The sequence below is a fragment of the Scyliorhinus torazame genome, chromosome 3 (assembly GCF_047496885.1).
Source record: "Scyliorhinus torazame isolate Kashiwa2021f chromosome 3, sScyTor2.1, whole genome shotgun sequence".
In the NCBI taxonomy this organism is placed as follows: domain Eukaryota; kingdom Metazoa; phylum Chordata; class Chondrichthyes; order Carcharhiniformes; family Scyliorhinidae; genus Scyliorhinus; species Scyliorhinus torazame.
In genome coordinates, this window is record NC_092709.1 from 355015474 (window position 1) to 355037713 (window position 22240).

The 22240-nt window shown below is 43.5% G+C and overlaps 1 protein-coding gene across 9 annotated transcripts in view; it reads right to left on the bottom strand.

Annotated features, from left to right (window-relative positions):
- znf638 (zinc finger protein 638) overlaps nt 1-22240 on the bottom strand; it is a 344100-nt gene that overhangs the window by 82912 nt on the left and 238948 nt on the right. For 8 of the 9 annotated variants that reach the window (XM_072497779.1, XM_072497783.1, XM_072497782.1 and 5 more), the window contains exons 6-13: nt 17837-17901; nt 17470-17610; nt 14105-14251; nt 10066-10109; nt 7685-7761; nt 5328-5374; nt 3747-3887; nt 496-627 (exon numbers count right to left, since the gene is read on the bottom strand). In XM_072497779.1, the coding sequence (XP_072353880.1) occupies nt 496-627; nt 3747-3887; nt 5328-5374; nt 7685-7761; nt 10066-10109; nt 14105-14251; nt 17470-17610; nt 17837-17901 (794 nt within the window). The remainder of the gene's footprint in view (nt 1-495; nt 628-3746; nt 3888-5327; nt 5375-7684; nt 7762-10065; nt 10110-14104; nt 14252-17469; nt 17611-17836; nt 17902-22240) is intronic. The other variant, XM_072497778.1, reaches the window with a different exon arrangement.

Sequence of the window (22240 nt, forward strand, 5' to 3'; positions counted from 1 at the left end):
GGGGGTCGGTGGGGAAGTTCTATCTTCGATGGCAACCTTTCATTTCCTTTTGAAGTTTTAGTTTATGTTTTTATTGGGGATTTGTTTGTAATTTTTGACTTTTGTACTATTGTGTCTTCATTGGTTGATTGCTTGTTATATTATCCAAAAACTTTAATAAATATACCTTTTATAAAAAAGGTTCAATTACAGACCCATTTGAGATTGCAATCAGAATTTCATCATGTTGAGATTATACTTACTCCGACTTCTCATTCAACATTTTATTCAGTCTCATATATTCGATGATTTCACCTCCCGACAAAAGCTTAAATTATTAAAACTGGATGAAAATCCTCATGAAGCTGAAGTGATCGCACAGTGACTTGGAACATTATTGAAGAGCTCTGAATCTCTACTTTTAATAGTTTTTCAATCACTCACAGATATATTTAACAGGCCAGGAGTTGGAATCTCGCTGGCTCAAACACCTTCATTGCTTTTAGGATGTCTTACCATGTCATTCAGATCCACGTACTGATGTAGTACTTGCATGCTAATTGCATTTCCTTTCAGCTTGATTGTGGAAAGGCTGTAAAACTCCACCATTTTCTCAGCTGCTTTAGCACAGGCCATTTCCAAGTATGCCTTAAAATGAAAAGAAAATGTTTTGAGGATGGGGAAATTGATGTTGAACGTAATAGAACAATAAGAGAATTACTTAAATGGTTTATATACAGACTCATTAATGTTTTACAACCTTTATACTACAGCTGAGAAAACACATGCATATTTACTTTTGTATTGGTGATATGCTTATTGCTCGATACTCTTAATGCACCCCTTCAAATTGCTTCAAAAATGTATAATTGTTTACTAGATTAATAACCAGGAGTGGGTACGTTGTCTTCTGAGAAAAGGTTGGGAGAGGTTAGGTTTGTATTCACTCGAATTTTAGAAGAACATAGAACATAGAAAATACAGCACAGAACAGGCCCTTCGGCCCACGATGTTGTGCCGAACCTTTGTCCTAGATTAATCATAGATTATCATTGAATTTACAGTGCAGAAGGAGGCCATTCGGCCCCCCGAGTCTGCACCAGCTCTTGGAAAGAGCACCCTACCCAAACTCAACACCTCCACCCAACACCAAGGGCAATTTGGACATTAAGGGCAATTTATCATTGGCCAATTCACCTAACCCGCACATCTTTGGACTGTGGGAGGAAACCGGAGCACCCGGAGGAAACCCACGCAGACACGGGGAGGACGTGCAGACTCCGCACAGACAATGACCCAAGCCGGAATCGAACCTGGGACCATGGATCTGTGAAGCAATTGTGCTATCCACAATGCTACCGTGCTGCCCTTAAGAACAAATAAATCTACACTATATCATTTTCCCGTAATCCATGTACCTATCCAACAGCTGCTTGAAGGTCCCTAATGTTTCCGACTCAACTACTTCCACAGGCAGTGCATTCCATGCCCCCACTACTCTCTGGGTAAAGAACCTACCTCTGATATCCCTCCTATATCTTCCACCTTTCACCTTAAATTTATGTCCCCTTGTAATGGTGTGTTCCACCTGGGGAAAAAGTCTCTGACTGTCTACTCTATCTATTCCCCTGATCATCTTATAAACCTCTATCAAGTCGCCCCTCATCCTTCTCCGTTCTAATGAGAAAAGGCCTAGCACCCTCAACCTTTCCTCGTAAGACCTACTCTCCATTCCAGGCAACATCCTGGTAATTCTTTGCACCTTTTCCAGAGCTTCCACATCCTTCCTAAAATGAGGCGACCAGAACTGTACACAGTACTCCAAATGTGGCCTTACCAAAGTTTTGTACAGCTGCATCACCACCTCACGGCTCTTAAATTCAATCCCTCTGTTAATGAACGCGAGCACACCATAGGCCTTCTTCACAGCTCTATCCACTTGAGTGGCAACTTTCAAAGATGTATGAACATAGACCCCAAGGTCTCTCTGCTCCTCCACAATGCCAAGAACTCTACCGTTAACCCTGTATTCCGCATTCATATTTGTCCTTCCAAAATGGACAACCTCACACTTTTCAGGGTTAAACTCCATCTGCCACTTCTCAGCCCAGCTCTGCATCCTATCTATGTCTCTTTGCAGCCGACAACAGCCCTCCTTACTATCCACAACTCCACCAATCTTCGTATCGTCTGCAAATTTACTGACCCACCCTTCAACTCCCTCATCCAAGTCATTAATGAAAATCACAAACAGCAGAGGACCCAGAACTGATCCCTGCGGTACACCACTGGTAACTGGGATCCAGGCTGAATGTTTGCCATCCACCACCACTCTCTGACTTCTATCGGTTAGCCAGTTCGTTATCCAACTGGCCAAATTTCCCACTATCCCATGCCTCCTTACTTTGTGCAGAAGCCTACCATGGGGAACTTTATCAAAGTTACCAGTCAAGAGTAAGAGACGACTTGACTGAAAGATCCCGAGGGATATTGACAGGGGTGTTTCCTCTCATCAGGGAATCTAGAACTAGGGGGATAATAATAATAATCTTTATTAGTGTCACAAGTTGTCTTACATTAACACTGCAATGAAGTTACTGTGAAAATCCCCTAGTCGCCACACTCCGGCTCCTGTTCAGGTACAGAGGGAGAATGCAGAATGTCCAAATTACCTAACAAACATGTCTTTCGGGACTTGTGGGAGGAAACCGGAGCGCCCAAAGGAAATCGTCGCAGTCAAGGAGACAAGGAGAGAACGTGCAGACTCCACACAGTGACCCAAGCGGGAATCGACTCTGAGACCCTGGCGCTGTGAAGCAACAGCGCTAACCACTGCTGCCATGCTGCTATATGAGGTTGCTCATTTAAGTTGGATGGGGGGAGGAGATCCTCTGGAACTCTATTCTCAAAAAGCAGTGGACTCAGAATCTTCAAATATTGTTACGGTTGAGCTGGATAGATTCTTGATTGACAAGGGGGTAAAGGTTATCGGGGTAGGCCTGGTATTATTCTGGTAAATCTCTTGTTACCCAAGGCCAATATATCTTCCACCGTTTTATCCTCTCAATTAATTTCTATACAGGTCCCTTTGTAGCTTCCTATCCCCATCTTTACAATATGCTGTCAATTGCAAATTTGGATAGAAAACTCTTCATTCCTTCACCCAAGTCATTTGTATATACTGTGGATAAACTGAAGTCAACGTAACACACCTGTGCAGCTCAGTGCTCATCTCAGAGCTTTCTTTCACCTCCTTGCCCCAGCAGCATCCTCACCACTGACATGCAATGTTAAGCAGAAGGGCTTGGTAGTACTAATTTGTTATTTTTTGACAACACCACTATCGACAAAGTTAGAGAAACCAAAATGAGGATAAGAGAAGAAACAAAGGGAAAATAAGTGCACCAGCCATAGCAGTATCAATTACATCTGGACGGACAAGAAAGGGCGGCAGAGTGGCATGAACTGCTGCCTCACGGCGCCATGGACCTGGGTTTGGTCCTGGCCCCGGGTCACTATCCATGTGGAGTTTGTACATTCTCCCATGTCTGCGTGGGTCTCACCCCCACAACTCAAAGGTGTGCAGGGTAGGTGGATTGGCTAAATTGCCCTTAATTGGGGGAAAAAATGAATTGAGTACTTTAAATTAAAAAAAGAGAAGACAAGAAAGGAAGGGACAAGGAATAGCAGAGAAAATAAAAGCCACCAAAACAAAGTTACGAACCCTGATAACAGTAAAAACTTCACAAGTGGTGAGCCGCACCCACCTGGTTTCTTGAGAATGTGATAACTACATTCAACACTTGTCCAAAAGGCTTTGCCAGCCTTTTCAGGTCATCTTCTTTGTAACCTCTAGCCGGGAGATTGTTAATTCGAATAACTCGACCTTTTTCATTCAAGCCAACATTCTGCAAAGGAAAAGAAAAAGCTCAAGCTCCTATCTCTGATAAGGGCATGATGAGGGAGTGGGGAAATCACATATCACAGTTAAGTTAAAAGAGCATACTCTTAATACCATACAAGATATAGTTTTAAAATAAAAATATGTGCACTGCGTTGATTATCCCTTAGTGTTGGGTGGGGTTACTGGGTTATGGGGATAGGGTGGAGGTGTGGACCTTGGGTGGGGTGCTCTTTCCAAGAGCCAGTGCAAACTCGATGGGCTGAATGGCCTCCTTCTGCACTGTAAATTCTATGAAATCCAACAGGGAGTTCCGAGGAGGGTCGCATCTTTTCAGACATTGTTAAGAGTACCAAGAGATGAGCTACTTGGTGTTTTTCAAACTCTTCACCGGTCTTTTCAAATTACAAATTTTTTGTTTTGTTTTTGCTTTATTTTCTCTGCAAAACCCCTCCTTTCTGTACCTGGTTAAACGAAGAGGCTGGGAACCAACCACTCGCCATTTTCATTTTTCTCATTCTCAAAGCCCCCCATGACATTACTCCTCCCAATCTATCGCCTCCTCTGGCCACACATCCCTCATATATCACTTCACTTCTCCAAATTTGATATTGCGTGCTTCAGATTTCTTTTGCCTCAGGACTGGCGGCTATACTTTCACTCTGAAACTCCCTCGCTGAATCTCTCTCTTCTCTAATACACTCCTGTAAAACACTTTAGGGCCTTTACCTACATTAAAGACATGACATGATCGCAAGTTATGGTAGGAGAACTGAAGTTCCCAATGTTGATATGATACACTATCCTGGATGATTGCCTAGATACTGAAAATCCTAGAATACCATTAGGATGCAGCACACACCAGTAAAGAAAACGGCTCGATTTCCTGATAATCACTGCATTCAGTAATCCTGGGTACTTTGATGCAGACCGAAGAAACATTCCTCTTGGGCTAATACAATGAATTGAGAGTGTGCTCCATGGCTAGATGCAGGAAACTAGTTTTTGCTGACAAACCTAGATCTGTTAAGAAATGTATATAATATATAATATATATATTCTGGCTAAGCTTTCTGCTTTGTTTTGCTGTTTGCAGAGGGGAGAGGTATCTCCACCTAAATGCTACAAATGCGATGACAGCATTTCAGCTTCACAATAAAAGCTACAGCCGATACATTGAATTAGATGTTATTTATGGGGGTTGGGAGGGCTCGCTAGCTTACTTATGGATCAGATTATTGCCAACAGCATTAAATAATGGCTGCGGTAGACTCCGGGCCTGCCGTAAAATACCACAGCACTTCGCCATGGTTCAGCGAATAATCGTCAAGCAACTGCCTTTAGGCAGAGAACAAGATGCTGAAAATAGTTTATTCGATTTTCCAAAGGCAAAAATATCAAGGTACAATATTTTCCTACCAGCAGCTATAACAAGTGAGACACTCACCTCAGACTCTGCCTTCTCCACAGCAGTACCTTCGGCTCCTGCGATTTCTGTAAGAGAAAGAAGTCAAAAACCTGAAACTAGTCAAACTAAACCGATAGAGCACAGATATTAAACCGTACAACTCTCCAGTTTGCGGTACATTTAAAACTATATACCATTTTCCCAAGCATTCTTAAAGCTCATGATTGTGGCAAGAAGCAACTCATCGCCTGTAATAAAACGAGCTAGTATTGAGTGTCCAATTTTGTTTGATAATGAACCTGTGAAGGGCTTTACTACACTAAGACAAGACAAATACAAGCAAGTTGTTGCAGTGCAAGGCAGACTGCAGAACCAGCATGCAGTAAAGCCCCGCAAGTGAAATAAGACAGCTTGCTGTTGAATATGAGACTATAAGCCAGGTGTGGGGAGTGCACGGGTAGGGTTAGCTGCACAGATAAGGTGATACAATATCTGAAAGCAAGGGCTCTGCTTTGTAATGATCTGGAAAATGTTTGAGACATGCTACCACGCTAATTAAGACATATCTGAAAGCAAGGGCTCTGCTTTGTAATGATCTGGAGAATGTTTGAGAAATGCTACCACGCTAATTAAGACAACATAATTAAAGCAATGGTTTAATTGGAAGAAATCAAGAAATTGTATTTTCGTAATTTTAGCTTTGTTTCACTACAATTAATTGGTTAAACTACGTACTTTAGTTTCGCTGCAACTCATTGGGTATACATAATTAACTGAAATATATCCAAGGGTACGGAGGGAAGGGAGAGTGGAAATTATGGAGGCATTGGCCATAATTCTTCAGCCTTCCTTAGACTCAGGGGTGTGGGAAGCTTTTATAAATGATAATTCAGGACAAAATTAATAGGTACAGACATAGGGGAGAATGTGCAAACTTCACATGGACAGTGACCCAAGGCCGGGATTCGAACGCGGGTCCTCAGCGCCGTAGTCCCAGTGCTAACCACTGCGCCACCATGCTGCCCTTGTTGAGAGGAGATTTGATAGGTGCTCAAATTCATGAGGGTACTGGACAGAAGTAGATAGGGAAAAATGCTCCCATTCATGGAAAGATCACAAGATGGCGCAAGAAAAACGTTTTTATGCAGCAAGTGGTTGGAATCTGGAATGCATTGGCTGAGGGTGTAGTGGAGACAGGTTGTCGAGACTTTAGGAGGGAATTGGATTATCTGAAAAGTAAAAATGTGCAGGGCTGCAGGGAGAAAGCAGAGGAGTGACACTAGGTTAAATTGCTCAGAGAGCCAGCATACACTACAGACCAAATGGCCTCCTACTCTGTTGCAACTATTCTGTGATAGCACCGCGTGTATCTTTGCAACACCATACTTTACTTTCTTTTTTAATAAACATTTTATTGAGGTATTTTTGGTATTATAACAAAATAAACAATGTACATGAAACTATAAACATAATGCAAAAGCCGTCTCCCTTCCTTACAGGTCCCACCTTTATTAACCCCCTATTCTAAGCTAAACTAACCCCCCCCCCGCCCCCCTTCTGCTGACGATTAATTTTCCACGAAGATGTCGACGAACGGTTGCCACCTCCAGGCGAACCCCAACAGTGACCCTCTCAAGGCGAACTTGATTTTCTTCAAACAGAGAAAGTTAGCCTTGTCCGATAGCCAGGTCTCCGACTTCGGGGGCTTTGAGTCCCTCCAAGCTAATAGCATCCATCTCCGGGCTACCAGGGAAGCAAAGGCTAGTACGTCTGCCTCTTTCTCCTCCTGGATTCCCGGGTCTTCCTACACCCCGAAAATCGCCACCGCTGGACTCAGTGCCACCCTTGTTTTTGCAACACCATACTTTACTGATAATATGAATAAAATATAATGGTCAAACTAAAGGATGGTACTTAAGTCTGGGTAAATCGCCGTATTGGGGCACTGTATGCATGTATAATCTGTGGCTTTGAGGTAGTGAGACAAATTCTATTGAGAAATGCAGTTCACCAGCAGTCACGGTCTGGTATGATTATGGGTTAGCTCAGTAACAACATCCAACTAAGTTGTGTTTAAACCAGAGTGCTCAATGCTTATTGAAATTCACACTGCTCCATATGATGTGTTTCATTTCCCAGCCTTAGAGCCTCAAGATTGAATGCAGGATCAACTGGTGTTGAATAAAGGAAATTACTGCATGGTGGCTTCAATCCTACCTTCCACTAGGTTGAAGTTGCATCAAACTCAATCTTAAATTGGGATTTCATAAAGAGGTTTACATCTCATCAATCTGACCAAATTAAAACACTTTTGAAGTATCAAACCATCCTGCCAGAAAACTATCAAGTTTAAGCAAGTAAAAGATTTTCTAAATCTTTCCAGAGCAGTTGCTTACTTGTATCAACTGAAGCAGGAGCAGTTTCTGAAGGACCCTGAGCACCAGCACTGGTCACTGGAGCACTTGCATCTTTCCTGAATTAGGCAAAGGAAAAGTGAATGTGAAAAACAGGCATAATGATGCACAAGACATTGGTGTACAAGAAACATTGAATCAGACCCTAAAAGAGTTCCATCCAAGTTAATAATTTCCAGATATTGACCAACGTTTGCAGGGTGAGCAGAGATAGAAAGTGTCATTAATAGACATACGCCAACATGCAGATTAGGAGGAGTAGGCCGCTCGACCCCCCTCTGGCATTTAATAAGATCATGGCTGATCTGAGTGGATGTCAACTCCATATTCCTCTTATCCACGATAACCTTCTACACCCTTTGGTGATCAAGAATCCATCTATCTCTGCCTTAAAAACAATCCCTTTGACAGTTCACCATCAGCAGCTTAACTGACTGTAGATAAACTCCACCTGCTGTAGTGTTGCTTGGCACAAATGCAACATGCATCAGCTATAAACCTGATGTTGCGGTGAGCCAATCAATGGTATTTCCATGGACTCGCAAACTCTGTTGCTAAACTTGGCAATTTAAATGGCAGGCAGGGGAACAAGCTTGAATTTGGGCTAACTGCCAACTAATTCACACCTAATAGTATTAGACCTGGTATTTCTAGGCATCAAGGGGTTTAAACCTTTTTTGCAAATACATAACAAGGAGGCCCACATCAAAGGAGAATTTAAATGTTAAAATTGATTCAAGTAATTAAAAAAACATTAATCTGATCTACATGTTTTAAGAATAATCAAACTTTTTGATCTGCCTTGTTTAAGTCAACTAAAAAAGTTAAATCTATGACTTTTTAGCATGACTGCAGACTTTAAATGTTTTCAATGAATATCACTTTTTAAATTGCTTTATCTGAACTCAATGTACAAGAAAATGCTTCTGATCAACAATCATTGTACCTTTAAAAAAAATGCTTACTTTTGTAGAATAAGCCATGTCAAATAAATCTGATTTAATCCTTTGTTCGAATGCCTACATTGGTATCACTATACAAATCAATGCTGCTTGCTGTGCAACGATTTATTAATAAAATTCTTTAGGCTGAGTGCGAAGGGTCATATAGAGCGAAACAAACAAGTGACATATGCAGCACCAAGGGCAGCAATGGCTCCAGACTGAATTTTAGATGACGACGCCCAGGTCACTTGTGGAAACTAGTAGAGGAAGTTTGTCACACCTCTCCCAGCATTCAGCCAAACAGCAGTATTGATGGAGGTCTGTACAGCAGGTTAAAAGCTGCCTTCCCCACTATTCCTGCATTAGCATCTCACCATTCATTTGTGCCAAGCAACACTATAGCAGGTGGAGTTTATCTACAGTCAGTTAAGTCCAGAAATCGCTAAAACTGCAGGATAAATGTACTGAATTTCATTGAGCAGTAATGCTCACCTCACTGGAGGTGCTACTCTATTAAATGGAGCCAGCGCATTGGAATGCCATTATCCAAGCAAAACAATAAGCCGCCTGATATGTAAAAAACATATGTAAACTGGATACTTTCATCATCATTTTAGAGGGACAGTGAGCAACTGGTTCTACATATTAGAGAAACATTTGCTCCACAAGATGATCAGCTGGTGTCAAGTTTACATCCATAGAATCCCTACAGTGCAGAAGGCCATTCAGCCCATTGAATCTGCACCTCCAAGAGTATCTACCTAGACCCACTACCCGCCCTACCCCCATAACCCTCCCTCCCCCCAACACTGACCTATCGACCTACCCTGCACATCTTTGGACTGTGGGACGAAACCACAGCACCCGGAGGAAACCCACACAGACAAAGGGAGAATGTGCAAACTCCAGACATCACCCAACGCTGGAATCAAACCTGGGTCCCTGGCACCATGAGGCAGCAGTGCTAATCACCGTCCGCCCACGGTTAAGTGCACAGTACAGAACCTAAACAGAACTGACAGCTCTGGGACTGAAGACTCGATCCATACAATAGTCTTTATTAGTGTCACAAGTAGGCTTACAATTAAGTTACTGTGAAACTCTCCTGGTCGCCACACTCCAGCACCAGTTCGGGTACACAGAAGGAGAACTCAGAATGTCCAATTCACCTAACAAGCACATCTTTCAGGACTTGTGGGAGGAAACCGGGGCACCCGTAGGAAATCCTCGCAGACACGGGGAGAACGTACAGACTCCACACAGACAGTGACCCAAGCTGGGAATTGAACCCAGGTCCCTGGAGCTGTGAAGCAAAAGCAACAGTGCTAACCACTGTGCCACCGTGCTTATTCACCGACAGTTGGGCAACATTGTTCCAGCATTCCCTTGGTATCAGGAGTCTACTTCTCAGATACTTACTGTACAGAGGTGAAGACTTGGCTCTGTGACTGCTCTTTCTGATCCTAGTTAAAGAAAAGACAAGTGTTAGGATTTTGTCAAGCACTGGAGAACAAAGTGATAAGTACTAAAAGTTACTCACGACAACAGAAATTGTTTCAATGAAGTAATATTGGACTCAAAACTTTTTTATAAATTACTTCACAGGGTGTGGGCATCGCTGGCTAGGCTAGCATTTATTGCCCATCCCCAATTGCCCTAGAGAAGGTGGTGGTGAGCTGCTTTCTTGAACCACTGCATATAATGTAGGTATATGTGGCGTAGTGCTGATAGAGGGTGAGTTCCAAGATTTTGACCAAAGGACAGTAAAGGTGCGATATAGTTTCAAGTTGGGATTGCGCGTGACTTGGTGGGGAACTTGCAGGCGATGACACTCCCATGCATTTGTGCCCTCTATGTGGTAGACGTAGAAGAAACAAGCCTTGGTGAGTTGCTGAGAGAAACTCTGTCTCGCCTTCCACAGATGCTGTCAAATCTGCTGAGTTTTTCAAGCATTCTGTTTTTATTTCAGGTCTCCAGCATCCGAAGTATTTTGCTTTTACTTCATCTCGTTAATGTTGTTTTGTTCAGGCCTCTACAAAGATACGGATAGACTGTTTCAAAGTACGCACTTCAGATTTGCTACAATCTGGAAACACCGTCTGCAGGATGAAATTGTTGCCCTGAATTTTTCACCCAAATACTTGTGGAGAATCAGATTTCAGTTTTAGTGTGTTAATTAGCCACTCTTGGAATTAGAGTGCTCAAGAAGTAGAATCTGCAACTTGGTTGGTCTCAAGTGGCATAAAGCCCCCCGAACTCCACTGGTAGAACAGCCGTAGCAGGAATAAAGGGCCTCTATCTGGCCATTTAAGGGCTTCAACCAGTCTCTAGAAATGAAGGCCGTCTTGGACAAACTTTGATGTGCACCAATAAATGATCTGAGTAGCAGCTCAATTGAATCATAGAATCCCTACAGTGCAGGAGGCCATTCGACCAATGAAGTCTGCACCGTCCCTCTGAAACAGCACTCTACCTAGGCCCAATGTCCCACCCTATCCCCGTAACCCCACCTAACCTTTAGGCAATTTAGCATGGCCAATCCACCTAATTTGCACTTTGCAGTCTTTGGGCTGTGGGAGGAAAACGGGGCACCCGGAGGAAACCCACGCAGACACAGGGAGAAAGTGCAAAGTTCACATATTTCACTTCCTCTTACCTGGCTTCCACCTTTCCCACAGGACTAGTCAAAATCACTGACCAGGACACTTGCGCTCTGAAGAGGCCCACACATCATACACAGTGGTGTGGAACTGCAGTAGTTTAAGGCGGCTCAACATCACTACCTTAGGGCATCTAGCAACAAATGTCAGCATTCACAAGGACACTATATCCCAAGGAGAATTGTAATGTCCTTTCAAACTAATGTTGATAAAAACGTAAACCAACTTTCCTTCAGGTGAGATAAATGTATTCATTTCACCCCATCTTGCGGAGACTGCTTTGTAAGCTACAACACAAAGGGACTTGGGGGTACTTGTGCATGAAACACAGAAAGCTAGCACACTTTGCGATGTGCAGAGGATGTGAAAGGTGCCGTCAGCTCTTTCTTGAGCAAGAAAGAAGCAACAGGTAATCAGGAAGGCTGATGGAATGTTAGCCCATGTTAGCCCATATTTCAAGGGTGTTGGAGTATAAGAGTCAGGAAGTCTTGCTGCAAATGTACACGGTACTGATGAGACCACATCTGGAGTACTGAGAGCTAGTGTAAAGTACTCTTATTTAAGAAAATATATTACTTCCTTGGAGGCGGTTCAGAGAAGGTTCACTAGGATGATCCCCGGTATGGAGGTATTGTCTTCCGAGCAAAGGTTAAACAGGTTGGGACTCTACTCATTGGAATTTACAAGAATCAGAGGCGATCTCACGGAAACAAATAAGATGCTTAAGGGGCCTGACCAGGTAAATGCTGAGAAGTTGTTTTCCCTTATGGGAGAGTCTCAGACCAAAGAGCATGGCACCAGAATAAAGGGGTGCCAATTTAGACTGAGATGAGGAGGAATTCCGTCTTTTAAGTCATCTTTGGAACTCCTTGCCACAGGGACAGAGTCCTTGAGTATAATTAAGGCTGAGATGGATAGATTCTTGATCAGTAAGGGAATCAAGGGTTACGGGGAAAGGGCAGGAAAGTGGATGTGAGGAATATTGGATAAGTCATGATCCAATTGAACAGGCCACTCCTGTTCTTATTTCTTATGGACTTAAACCAGCAGAAGCTATAGATCCTGACATCAGATTACTTATTACACCCTCCAATCTTCCCTCATCAGGAGTGTTCTGTCAAATACATTGTCCTTGAACTCCCTCTTAAAATGCCCCGGCACCACCTTGCTATTTCTTTCCTAACTCAAGAAAGAACTGATATGGCAGCTTTCATATCCTCTGCGCATCTCAAAGTGACTGACAGCTAGGTGTACTTCAAAAGTGCAATTACATTTTATACAAGAAAACACAGTGGTTGGGCACAGCAAGATTGCACAAAAATCAATGTGATAAGTGACTATTCCATTTGTTTTAGTACATTGAGGTATAATATTGGTAACCATGGAAAATTCTCCCCACCCTTCTTCAGAGTGCCAGTATCATAAATGTCCACCAAAAGGACATACAAGACTTTGGATTTAAAATGTCATCCAACGTCTGTGCCTCCAATATAGCATTGCTTCTGTAATGTATTGAAATGCCAGCCTAGATTATGTACTTCTGTTTAATTGAACCGTTGTGACCATCCCTTACATTATACATTACTTGTCATATGAGAGCACCTTTAAGAAATGGGTGTTTATAAATGGGTGTGTATATAAATATTTGTAGAGTACCTTTAAGAAATGGGCGTTTACTACTGCAGTGATGTCAGAGAATGGGTGGAGCTGGGCTGTCAGCTTTTTACTTTCGTTTTGGAGCAGGCTGCAGGGTGTGTTTTAGTTTCGTTTTCGGTGTAGGGAGCTGAAGCCAGACAGAGCAGCTGTACTGCTGTTCTCTCTGCCATGAAAAGGCTATCTCTTGAGCATTTGGTGAATTATAAATGTTTTCAGTAGTGACTTTAACCTGATGTGCTTCTGATAAAGGTTTTGCTTTTAAGTCGTATGGATGTTAAAACGGAAAGCTTAAAGCATTACTTCGTGTTGTATTCTTTGGGGGTTGTATTTGAATTAATGGTTGCTAAGATGTTCACTATGTTTTAAAAGGTTAACTTGAGTTCATAGAATAAACATTGTTTTGCTTTAAAAAATACTTTTCCATTTCTGCTGTACCACACCTGTAGACTGGGCTGTGTGCTCCCCATACCACAATCTAGTAAAAGTTGTGGGTCAGGTGAACTCCATGATACACTTTGAGGTTCTCTAAACCCTTGCCCATAACATACTCGTAAAGTATACTCGACGTATTGTTTAACTTTCTCATTCCCATCAGCTGTAGTTTAGTTGGTTCTCAAGCCTCGAGTCAAAGGATCGAGAGTACAAAACCTAGCTTGCCACTCAAAGTGCAATACTCAGGGAGTGATGTACTGTCAGAGACACCATCTTTTGAATGAGACATTAAACTCAGGCCCCATCTGCCCTTTTATGTTGCCACACATGGGAGCACAAGGGCATCTGCACATTACAAAGAAAAATGTGAGAATATTGGTCCTGGAAAATTAACCAACTTTACAAATGGATGATCTGGTTATTAACATTACTGTTTCTGAGACCTTGCTTTGCACAAACTGACTGCTGCATTTCAACATTAACCAATAACTATACTTCAAAAATACTTCACTGGTATTGGAAAAAGTGCTTTGAAACATCGTGGAACAGACCATAGAAATGCACATCTTTATTCGTCCATCTTTTAAAGTGTTTCTCTATATGGGAAGTGATGTAGAAGCTCGATTGCTCACTGACGTCAACCAGTTTAAGCGCAGGATCTGTGGGTCAGATTTACACCTCGTCCGTCTATCTACTGGAAAATAAATTACCTTGGGACTTACTGGCTGTTTATGGATTTGCTTCTTCCGTCCTAGTAACACCATGGTCACCTGTCGATGATTGATCTCCACTGGTGTGATGCTGTAAAACTCCACGAGTGCCACTGCAGCCTCCTTATAGGCCATTTCCAGGAAAGCCTATTTCAAATCAAAAACTAGTTAACAGCCTTACATGCAGACCTCAAGTTAGAAATCTCTTACCTCTTGGTCTTTTTCTCCGTACCTTCAAGCCCCAAGCTGAGCGTCACCAAATCCCTACTTTGTGAAGTATTTACAATAAAAAAAAGGAACCTTGACCCAATAAGTCTGTGCCAGTTTTTATGCTTCACATCAGCCCCCTCCCCTTCCATCGACATATGCTTCTGTCCCTTTCACTCTCTTATGCTTAACCATTGTGCATTCTCTCTCCTATGTTTACCAGATTCTGTTCATTAAAAAAAATGTGGATTTTTATAAGGCTTTTGATAAAGTCCCAAACAGGAAGTTAGAATGCATGAGGTTGGGGAAACGTACTAGTATGGATTGAGAAGTGGTTAGCAGACAGAAAGCAGAGTGTAGGAATAAACAGGTCATTCTCAGGATGACAGGCTATTATTACTGGGTGGGAAGCCCGGTAGCACAATGGTTAGCAGTGGTGCTTCATCGCGCCAGGATCCCAGGTTTAATTCCCGGCTTGGGTCACTGTCTGTACGGAGTCTGCACGTTCTCCCAGTGTCTGCGTGGGTTTCCTCCGGGTGCTCCGGTTTCCTCCCACAAGTCCCAAAAGACGAGCTATTAGGTAATTTGGACATTCAGAATTCTCACTCTGTGCACCCAAACAGGCGCCAGAATGTGGCGACAAGGGGATTTTCACAATAACTTCATTGCAGTGCTAATGTAAGCCTACTTTTGTGACAATAACGATTATTATTGTTGGGGTAGCACAAGGATCGGTGCTGGTGCCACAGCTGTTCCAAATCATTTCTATAGATTGTTATGGGGACCATTTGTAATATTTCCAAGTTTGCTGATGCCACCAAACTGCAGGGGAACGCAAGTTGTGGGGAGGATGCAAAGAGGCTTCAAGAGGACTTGGACAGGAAAGCGAATGAACTAGAACAGGGCAGTTGGAATATAATGTGAATAAGTGTGATGTTATTCACTTTGGTGGAAAGAACAGAAAGGCAGAGCATTTCTTTAATGTGAGGTCGAGAAGTGCAGGTTTCCAAAGAGACCTGGGTGTCCTTGCTCGTGTCCAAAGAGACCCGAGTGTCCTTGCTCGTGTCCAAAGAGACCTGGGTGTCCTCGCCCGTGTCCAAAGAGACCTGGGTGTCCTCGCTCGTGTCCAAAGAGACCTGGGTGTCCTCGCTCGTGTCCAAAGAGACCTGGGTGTCCTCGCTCGTGTCCAAAGAGACCTGGGTGTCCTCGCTCGTGTCCAAAGAGACCTGGGTGTCCTCGCTCGTGTCCAAAGAGACCTGGGTGTCCTCGCCCGTGTCCAAAGAGACCTGGGTGTCCTCGCTCGTGTCCAAAGAGACCTGGGTGTCCTCGCTCGTGTCCAAAGAGACCTGGGTGTCCTCGCTCGTGTCCAAAGAGACCTGGGTGTCCTCGCTCGTGTCCAAAGAGACCTGGGTGTCCTCGCTCGTGTCCAAAGAGACCTGGGTGTCCTTGCTCGTGTCCAAAGAGACCTGTGTGTCCTTGCTCGTGTCCAAAGAGACCTGGGTGTCCTTGCTAGTGTCCAAAGAGACCTGGGTGTCCTCGCTCGTGCCCAAAGAGACCTGGGTGTCCTGGCTCGTCAGTCACTAAAAGCTAGCATTCAGGTGCAGCAAATTAGGAAGGCAAATTGTACGTTGGCCTTCATAAAAGAGGATTTGAGCACAGAATGTCTTCCTGTAGTTGTATAGAGCTTTGGTGAGACCTCACCTTAAGTACGGTGCACAGTTTTGGTCACCTTAACTAAGAAAGGATATATTTGCCATAGAGGAAGGGCAATGGAGGTTCACCAGATTAAGCCCTGGGATGGCAGGATTGTCTTAAAAGGATTGAGACGACTGGGTCTGTATTCCCTAGAGTTTTGAAGAATGAGGGGTGGATGACTTCATTGAAACGTACAAAATTCTTACAGGGTGAATGTAGATGTTTCCATGGGCTGATGAGTCTAAATCCAGGACACAAACTCAGAATAACAGGTGACCATTTAACACTGAGATGAGGAAGAATTTCTTCACTTAGCAGTTGGTGAATCTTTGGAATTCTCGACTCCAGGGTGCTGTGGAAGGTGTTCAATATGAATATGTTCAAGACAGAAATCGATAAGATTTCTGGAAACCAATGACATCACGGGATACAAGGATGGCGCGGGCAAGTGGTGTTGAGGGAAATGGCCACAGCCATGATCAGACTGAATGACGAAGCAGGCTCGATCATCTGTATTAGCCTACTGTTGCTCCTATGTTGTAACGTTCCTTAAGCACACCCACATTCACATCAACCTTTCCCTATGGCAGCAAGTTCCACATTTCCACTACCCTGGGTAAAGACGCTTCACCTGAATTCCCTTTTGGAATTATAGGTGACTATGTCAATCCTGTCAAATACTTTCATAATTCTAAAATCTTCTATTAGTAACCGGTTTTCCCTTTTCTAGAGAAGAGAGCCCAGGTCCCTTCATTCTTTCCTGTTAGATATAACCCTTCAAGAATACTCTTGATTCACCACATCCCTACCACCCTTCAAACATGGGTGACCTGAATTAGTCCTTTAACAGCCAATTTTTCTCCCTTCCACTATCAACTCCTTTCGCTAGAGCAGTTCCATAAATGGCGGCTGCCTTCCTGCACACGACCCAAACATCTATCCTGAGCTTTTGATATGCGAGTGAGCCACTGTGAACGGAGAGATTGTCTGCGCTCTTTTCCATCAGGGGGACTATCAGCAGCAAATGTGAACATGCCATCTGACATGAATTCACACAAGAGCAATTCTAACAAGGGGCACTGATCCGGGTCAATAGCCCATTGGACCCAGCTTGCAATACTCTCATCACCACCCAGCTGACATCATCACAAGCTAAATAATGAAACAGAGATCCTCCGCTTTGCAAATTGCATTTAACCCACTAGAAACCAAAGAGATTTACTGAAGAGTGTCAAACACAATTAATTATATGCAAGAACTGATGCAATGCATCATTTTGTGACCTAGTGACAGGAACCAGACAAGTTGTTTATTTATATTCAGGTGAGGTGTGGTAAGGGAGTAAAATATATAAATTTACAACAGAGTAAGACACTGTTCTTTTGCTGAATTCTCTCTTGGTGGCAGAGAATCAGCAATATTGGGAGAATTAAGAAATAACTTATTTTCTGTGCAATTTTTACCTCGTTTTTGGTGCGCACTAGCTTGATTGCTGCGACTTTTCCAAATGGCTGGGTCAGTTTTGTGATATCGTTTTCAGTGTAGCCATCATGCGGCAGATCAGTGATGTGAACCACACGCCCACTCCTCTTCATTTCCTCCATCTTCAAAATAAACACACAAGTTAGCTCTCCAATGGAATAAGCAGGAACAGCCAGCCAGCACACACCCCACCCAACAGAACAACAAACCGAAAGTCAACCTCGCAATAGGATCAATTTAATTAAACCAGATTATGTAGAACTAGTACTTTATGCAACACCTCGTTGAAAATACTGATAGAGGCCTGCTTTTGCCACTTTACACCCTACAGAGAAATATGAGACTTACCAGTTGTGCGTTTGCCTCTTGTTGAGGAGTCGGTTTCTCCACTTTGACAGCAGCAGCAGCTGTGCCTAGAGACAAAAAGCCTAGTGAGATTCAACCTAATTAACAGTCACAAACAAATAACAAACTTCATGCATCCATCTTCAACAATGCATCAATGTAATATCAAAGATTTCAGAACTTTAACTAGTTCACCAATCTTCTTTGGGAGGAAGCCTGCCTTCCTTTTATTCATTCAAGTCAACGGCTCGGTCATCATCATTTTAAAAAAAATGTTTTTTTGCTATACAGAATTGCCCTCGAGGTGATGGTGAACTGCCTTCTTGAACTGCTGTGGTCCATGTGGTGTATGTACACCCAAAGTGCTGTTTATCTGGCCGATTTAGGATACCAGTCCAACACCAATCTGGCTGACAGCTGAACCACCCTATCTTTGGCCCAACATATCACCCAATTGTATCAAACTGTTACTCTTCATGGCCTCCCTGCCTCGAGAGACAATGGGTGCAAGCCAATGGGTCAGATTGGTTTGGCAGAGTCTGGTTCCCTCTTTTCGGTGTCGGCTCATGTCTTGCCAGTTGCTGCATCTCTTCTCTTCGACTGGGGGGATTCCCGGCTTGAGGCGGGTGATAGCTGTCTAATGCGATGATCTCTTCCACCATCGAAGGCAGCCCGGGCGCCTGTTCTCGACGCCAATCGAGCTGGGCTTATAACCCGTTGCTGCTGCCTACCATGTTGTTTTGGTCACTGTGAGGCAACTATGGAGTGACCGCTTCATAGCATGTACCTGGGTAGAATATATGGGGGTCTGGGGCTTCCCAAGGCATCAGAACCCTCATCTTGGCCTTGCTGGTAGGGGCCGAAGGAGTGCAGAGCACGATGCTTAGCACCAGTTTTGCTGCAGGAGCCACCTGAACATGTCAGAAATTACGCAGACCACTTTACACGGCTCCACTCTCGATTTCCTTTTAGTATTTACTCCCTCAGCCTGGGTCCCTCCTGAGACACCCATATCCCTGAGCAGGGGCCCTGACTGACTGCTGTCAGCTAGCCCCAGCTAAGCCCGGGTCTCCTGTAGGCAGGGCCGACACTCCATGATGTAGATCCATTTCATAGGCGCTACTCGCTACCTTAAATTGATATTGGCAGTTCAAGAATAATAATCTTTATCGTCACAAGTAAGCTTACATGAACACAGCAATGAAGTTATTGTGAAAATCTCCTAGTCGCCACATTCTGGCGCCTGTTCGGGTACACACGGAGAATTCAGAATGTACTCCACCACCACAAGGACAACCATGTATCAAGTGTCAGCCTTGTCAGTGATGCCCATATCCCAAGGATGGATAAAAACTGATCTTGTTTAGTTACAACTAGGTGCTTTTTGCACTCTGCAGGTAGTGTCACAGCAGCACAGGTTTATAACTACTGATAGAGCAACTGTAAAAGGAAATGTCATCTGTTTTATGATAACAGATACAGTAATCCTATAGAATTTAAGTTACTAATATATAGCAACAACTGCAAACCACCTATTTTGGGACACATTACTATTCAGGGATGTTGACATTGGGGAATAAATCACCCTGGGATTCTCCTGCACACCTGCCAGAACTTAAGTTACTGCTGAGAAACAGAGCACAAAATAGGGAGTACAACACAAGGAGCTCGTGAAGGAAAACAATGCTTAAATATTAAAAACAGGAAGTGCTGAAAGTACTCAGCAGGTCTGCCAGTATCCGTGGAGAGAGAAATGGACTTAACATTTCAACTTAAATAGGACTTGTTAGAACTAAAGGACAATAGAAATATGATGGGTTTCATTCAGTTGAAAGAACAATAAAAGAGGTCTGGGATGACGGTAAATAGGGGTTGTGAGTCATTAAATGACAAAGATATTAAAGAAAAAACGGCAGAGGGAGTGGTAGTGGTTGTATTAAGAAACAAAAAATTTGTCCCAAGCGAGAGCAAATTGCATAATAATGAACAGTTCTGTTCAAAATCAAAAAACATGAAAAACAAGATTCTGGTCAGCACACAGCAAAAAAAAGCTGTGACTCTCCGTGTGGAGTTTGCATTCTCCCCGTGTTTGCGTGGGTTTTTCCCCCACAACCCAAAGATGTGCAAGGTAGGTGGATTGAACACTCTAAAATTGCCCCCTAATTGGAAAAAATTAATTGGGTACTCTAAATGTATTTTTTTTAAAACTGCGTCATCAGGAACTTGGCCCATCGGGGGTGAGCATCAGGTGAGGGCCTTCCAATGATGCGCCGATGGCATGCAACCCACGGACGCCATTTCAGAGGGGGTGGAGACTCGAAAACAGTCAGCGCCCCTGATTTGGGCGCTGGAAGGGATTCACTGCCCAATTGTCTATTACGTTATCGGCACCGGGCAGCAGAGAATCCCACCCATGGTTCTATATTGGAAGGCGCTTAGCATTCAAAACAAAACAGAGTGTGAATCTGGGGAGTTGATAAAAGCCGAATTGAATTGGTATTTTGAATCTTCACCATAGAGGAAATAAGTAACATCCCAGAACTATAGAACAGGAATTGGAAGGGCAAGAGGAAGAAAATTACAGTCACCACGAGAGTGGTCCTTAGCAAACTGTTGAAATTACAGATTGGCAGGTCCCTGGGTGCTGATAGTCTTCATCCTAGCATCTTAAAAGTAGCCAGTGAGATAGTTGATACATTGGTTTTATTTTTCCAAAATTCAATCAGGTAAGGTTTCAGGAGATTGGAATATAGCTAATTTAATGTCTTTATTGAAAAGGGAGGGAGAAAGAAAAAGGAGGAAATTATAGGCCAGTGATTTAATATCTGTCATAGAGAAAACGCTCAAAGCTAGTATTAAATATGTTGTAACAGAACACTTGATAAATTCAAGGTAATCATAAGCCATAGGAGCAGAATTAGGCCACTCGGCCCACCGAGTCCACTCTGCCATTCAATCACGGCTGATATGTTTCTACTCCCTATTCTCCTGCCTTCTCCCTGTAACCCCTGATCCCCTTATTACTCAAGAACCTGTCTTAAAGACACTCAAGACATTTGGCTTCCACAGCCTTCTGTGGCAAAGAGTTTCACAGGTTCACCACATTATGTCTGAACAAATTCCTCCTCATCTCAGTTTTAAAGGATCGTCCCTTCACTGAGGCTGTGGTTTCGGGTTCTATTTTCCCTTACTAGACGAAACATCCTCTCCACGACCACTCAACCCAACCATCTCAGAATTGGCGTCACATGGTTCGCAATGTTGCTTCAAAGCGCCAGGGTCCCAGGTTCGAATCCCAGCTTGGGTCACTATCTGTGCGGAGTCTGCACGGTATCCCCTCGTCTGCATGGTTTTCCTCCGGGTGCTCCGGTTTTCTCCCACAAGTCCCGAAAGACGTGAATTGGACATTCTGAATTTTCCCTCAGTATACCCGAACAGGCGCCGGAGTGTGGGAACTAGGGGACTTTCAGAGTAACTTCATTGCGGTGTTAATATAAGTCTACGTGTGACAATAATAAAGATTATTATTATTATTCTGCAATTTTCAATGAGATCCCCCCCTAATCCTTCTAAAATCCATTGAGAACAGGGCCAGAGTCCTCAACCGCTCCTCATATGACAAGCCCTTCATTCCCAGGTTCATTCTTGTGAACCTCCTCTGGACCCCCTTCAAGGCTAACACGTCCTTTCTTAGATGTGGAGCCAAAAACTGGCTTACAGAATTCCAAATGAGGTCTGACCAGAGCCGTATACAGCCTCAGCAGTACATCCCTGTTTTTCTTTTCTAGAAGAGAATCTTGAACAAGGATTCCCAAGTCGCTTTGTGCCTAAGCCTTTTCCCATTAAGGAAATAGTCAATGCCTCCCTTCTTGCTACCAAAGTACATAACCTCACACTTTTCCACATTAAATTCCATCTACCACTTCTTTGCCCACTCTCCTAGCCTGTCAAAGTCGTTCTGATGCCTCTCCGGTTCCTCAACACTACCTGTCCCTCTACATATCTTTGTACCATCTGCAAACTTAACAAAACCCTCAATTCCTTCTTCCAGATCGTATGTATATCATGAATAGTTGTGCTCCCAACACTGAACCCTGCGGAACACCACTAGTCAAAGGCTGCCATGGTGAAAAAGACCCCTTTATTTCCCACTCTGCCATCTATCAGTCAGCCAATCCTCTATCCAAGCCAGTACCTTGCCCCCAACACCATGGGCTCTTATCATATTTAGCAGCATACTGCACAGCACCTTAGCAAAGGCCTTCTGGAAATCCAAATAGATCAAGTCACGATAGCACAAGTGGCTAGCACTGTGGCTTCACAGCAGAGTCCCAGGTTCAATTCCCCGCTGGGTCACAGTCTGTGCGGATTCTACACGTTCTCCCAGTGACTGCGTGGGTTTCCTTT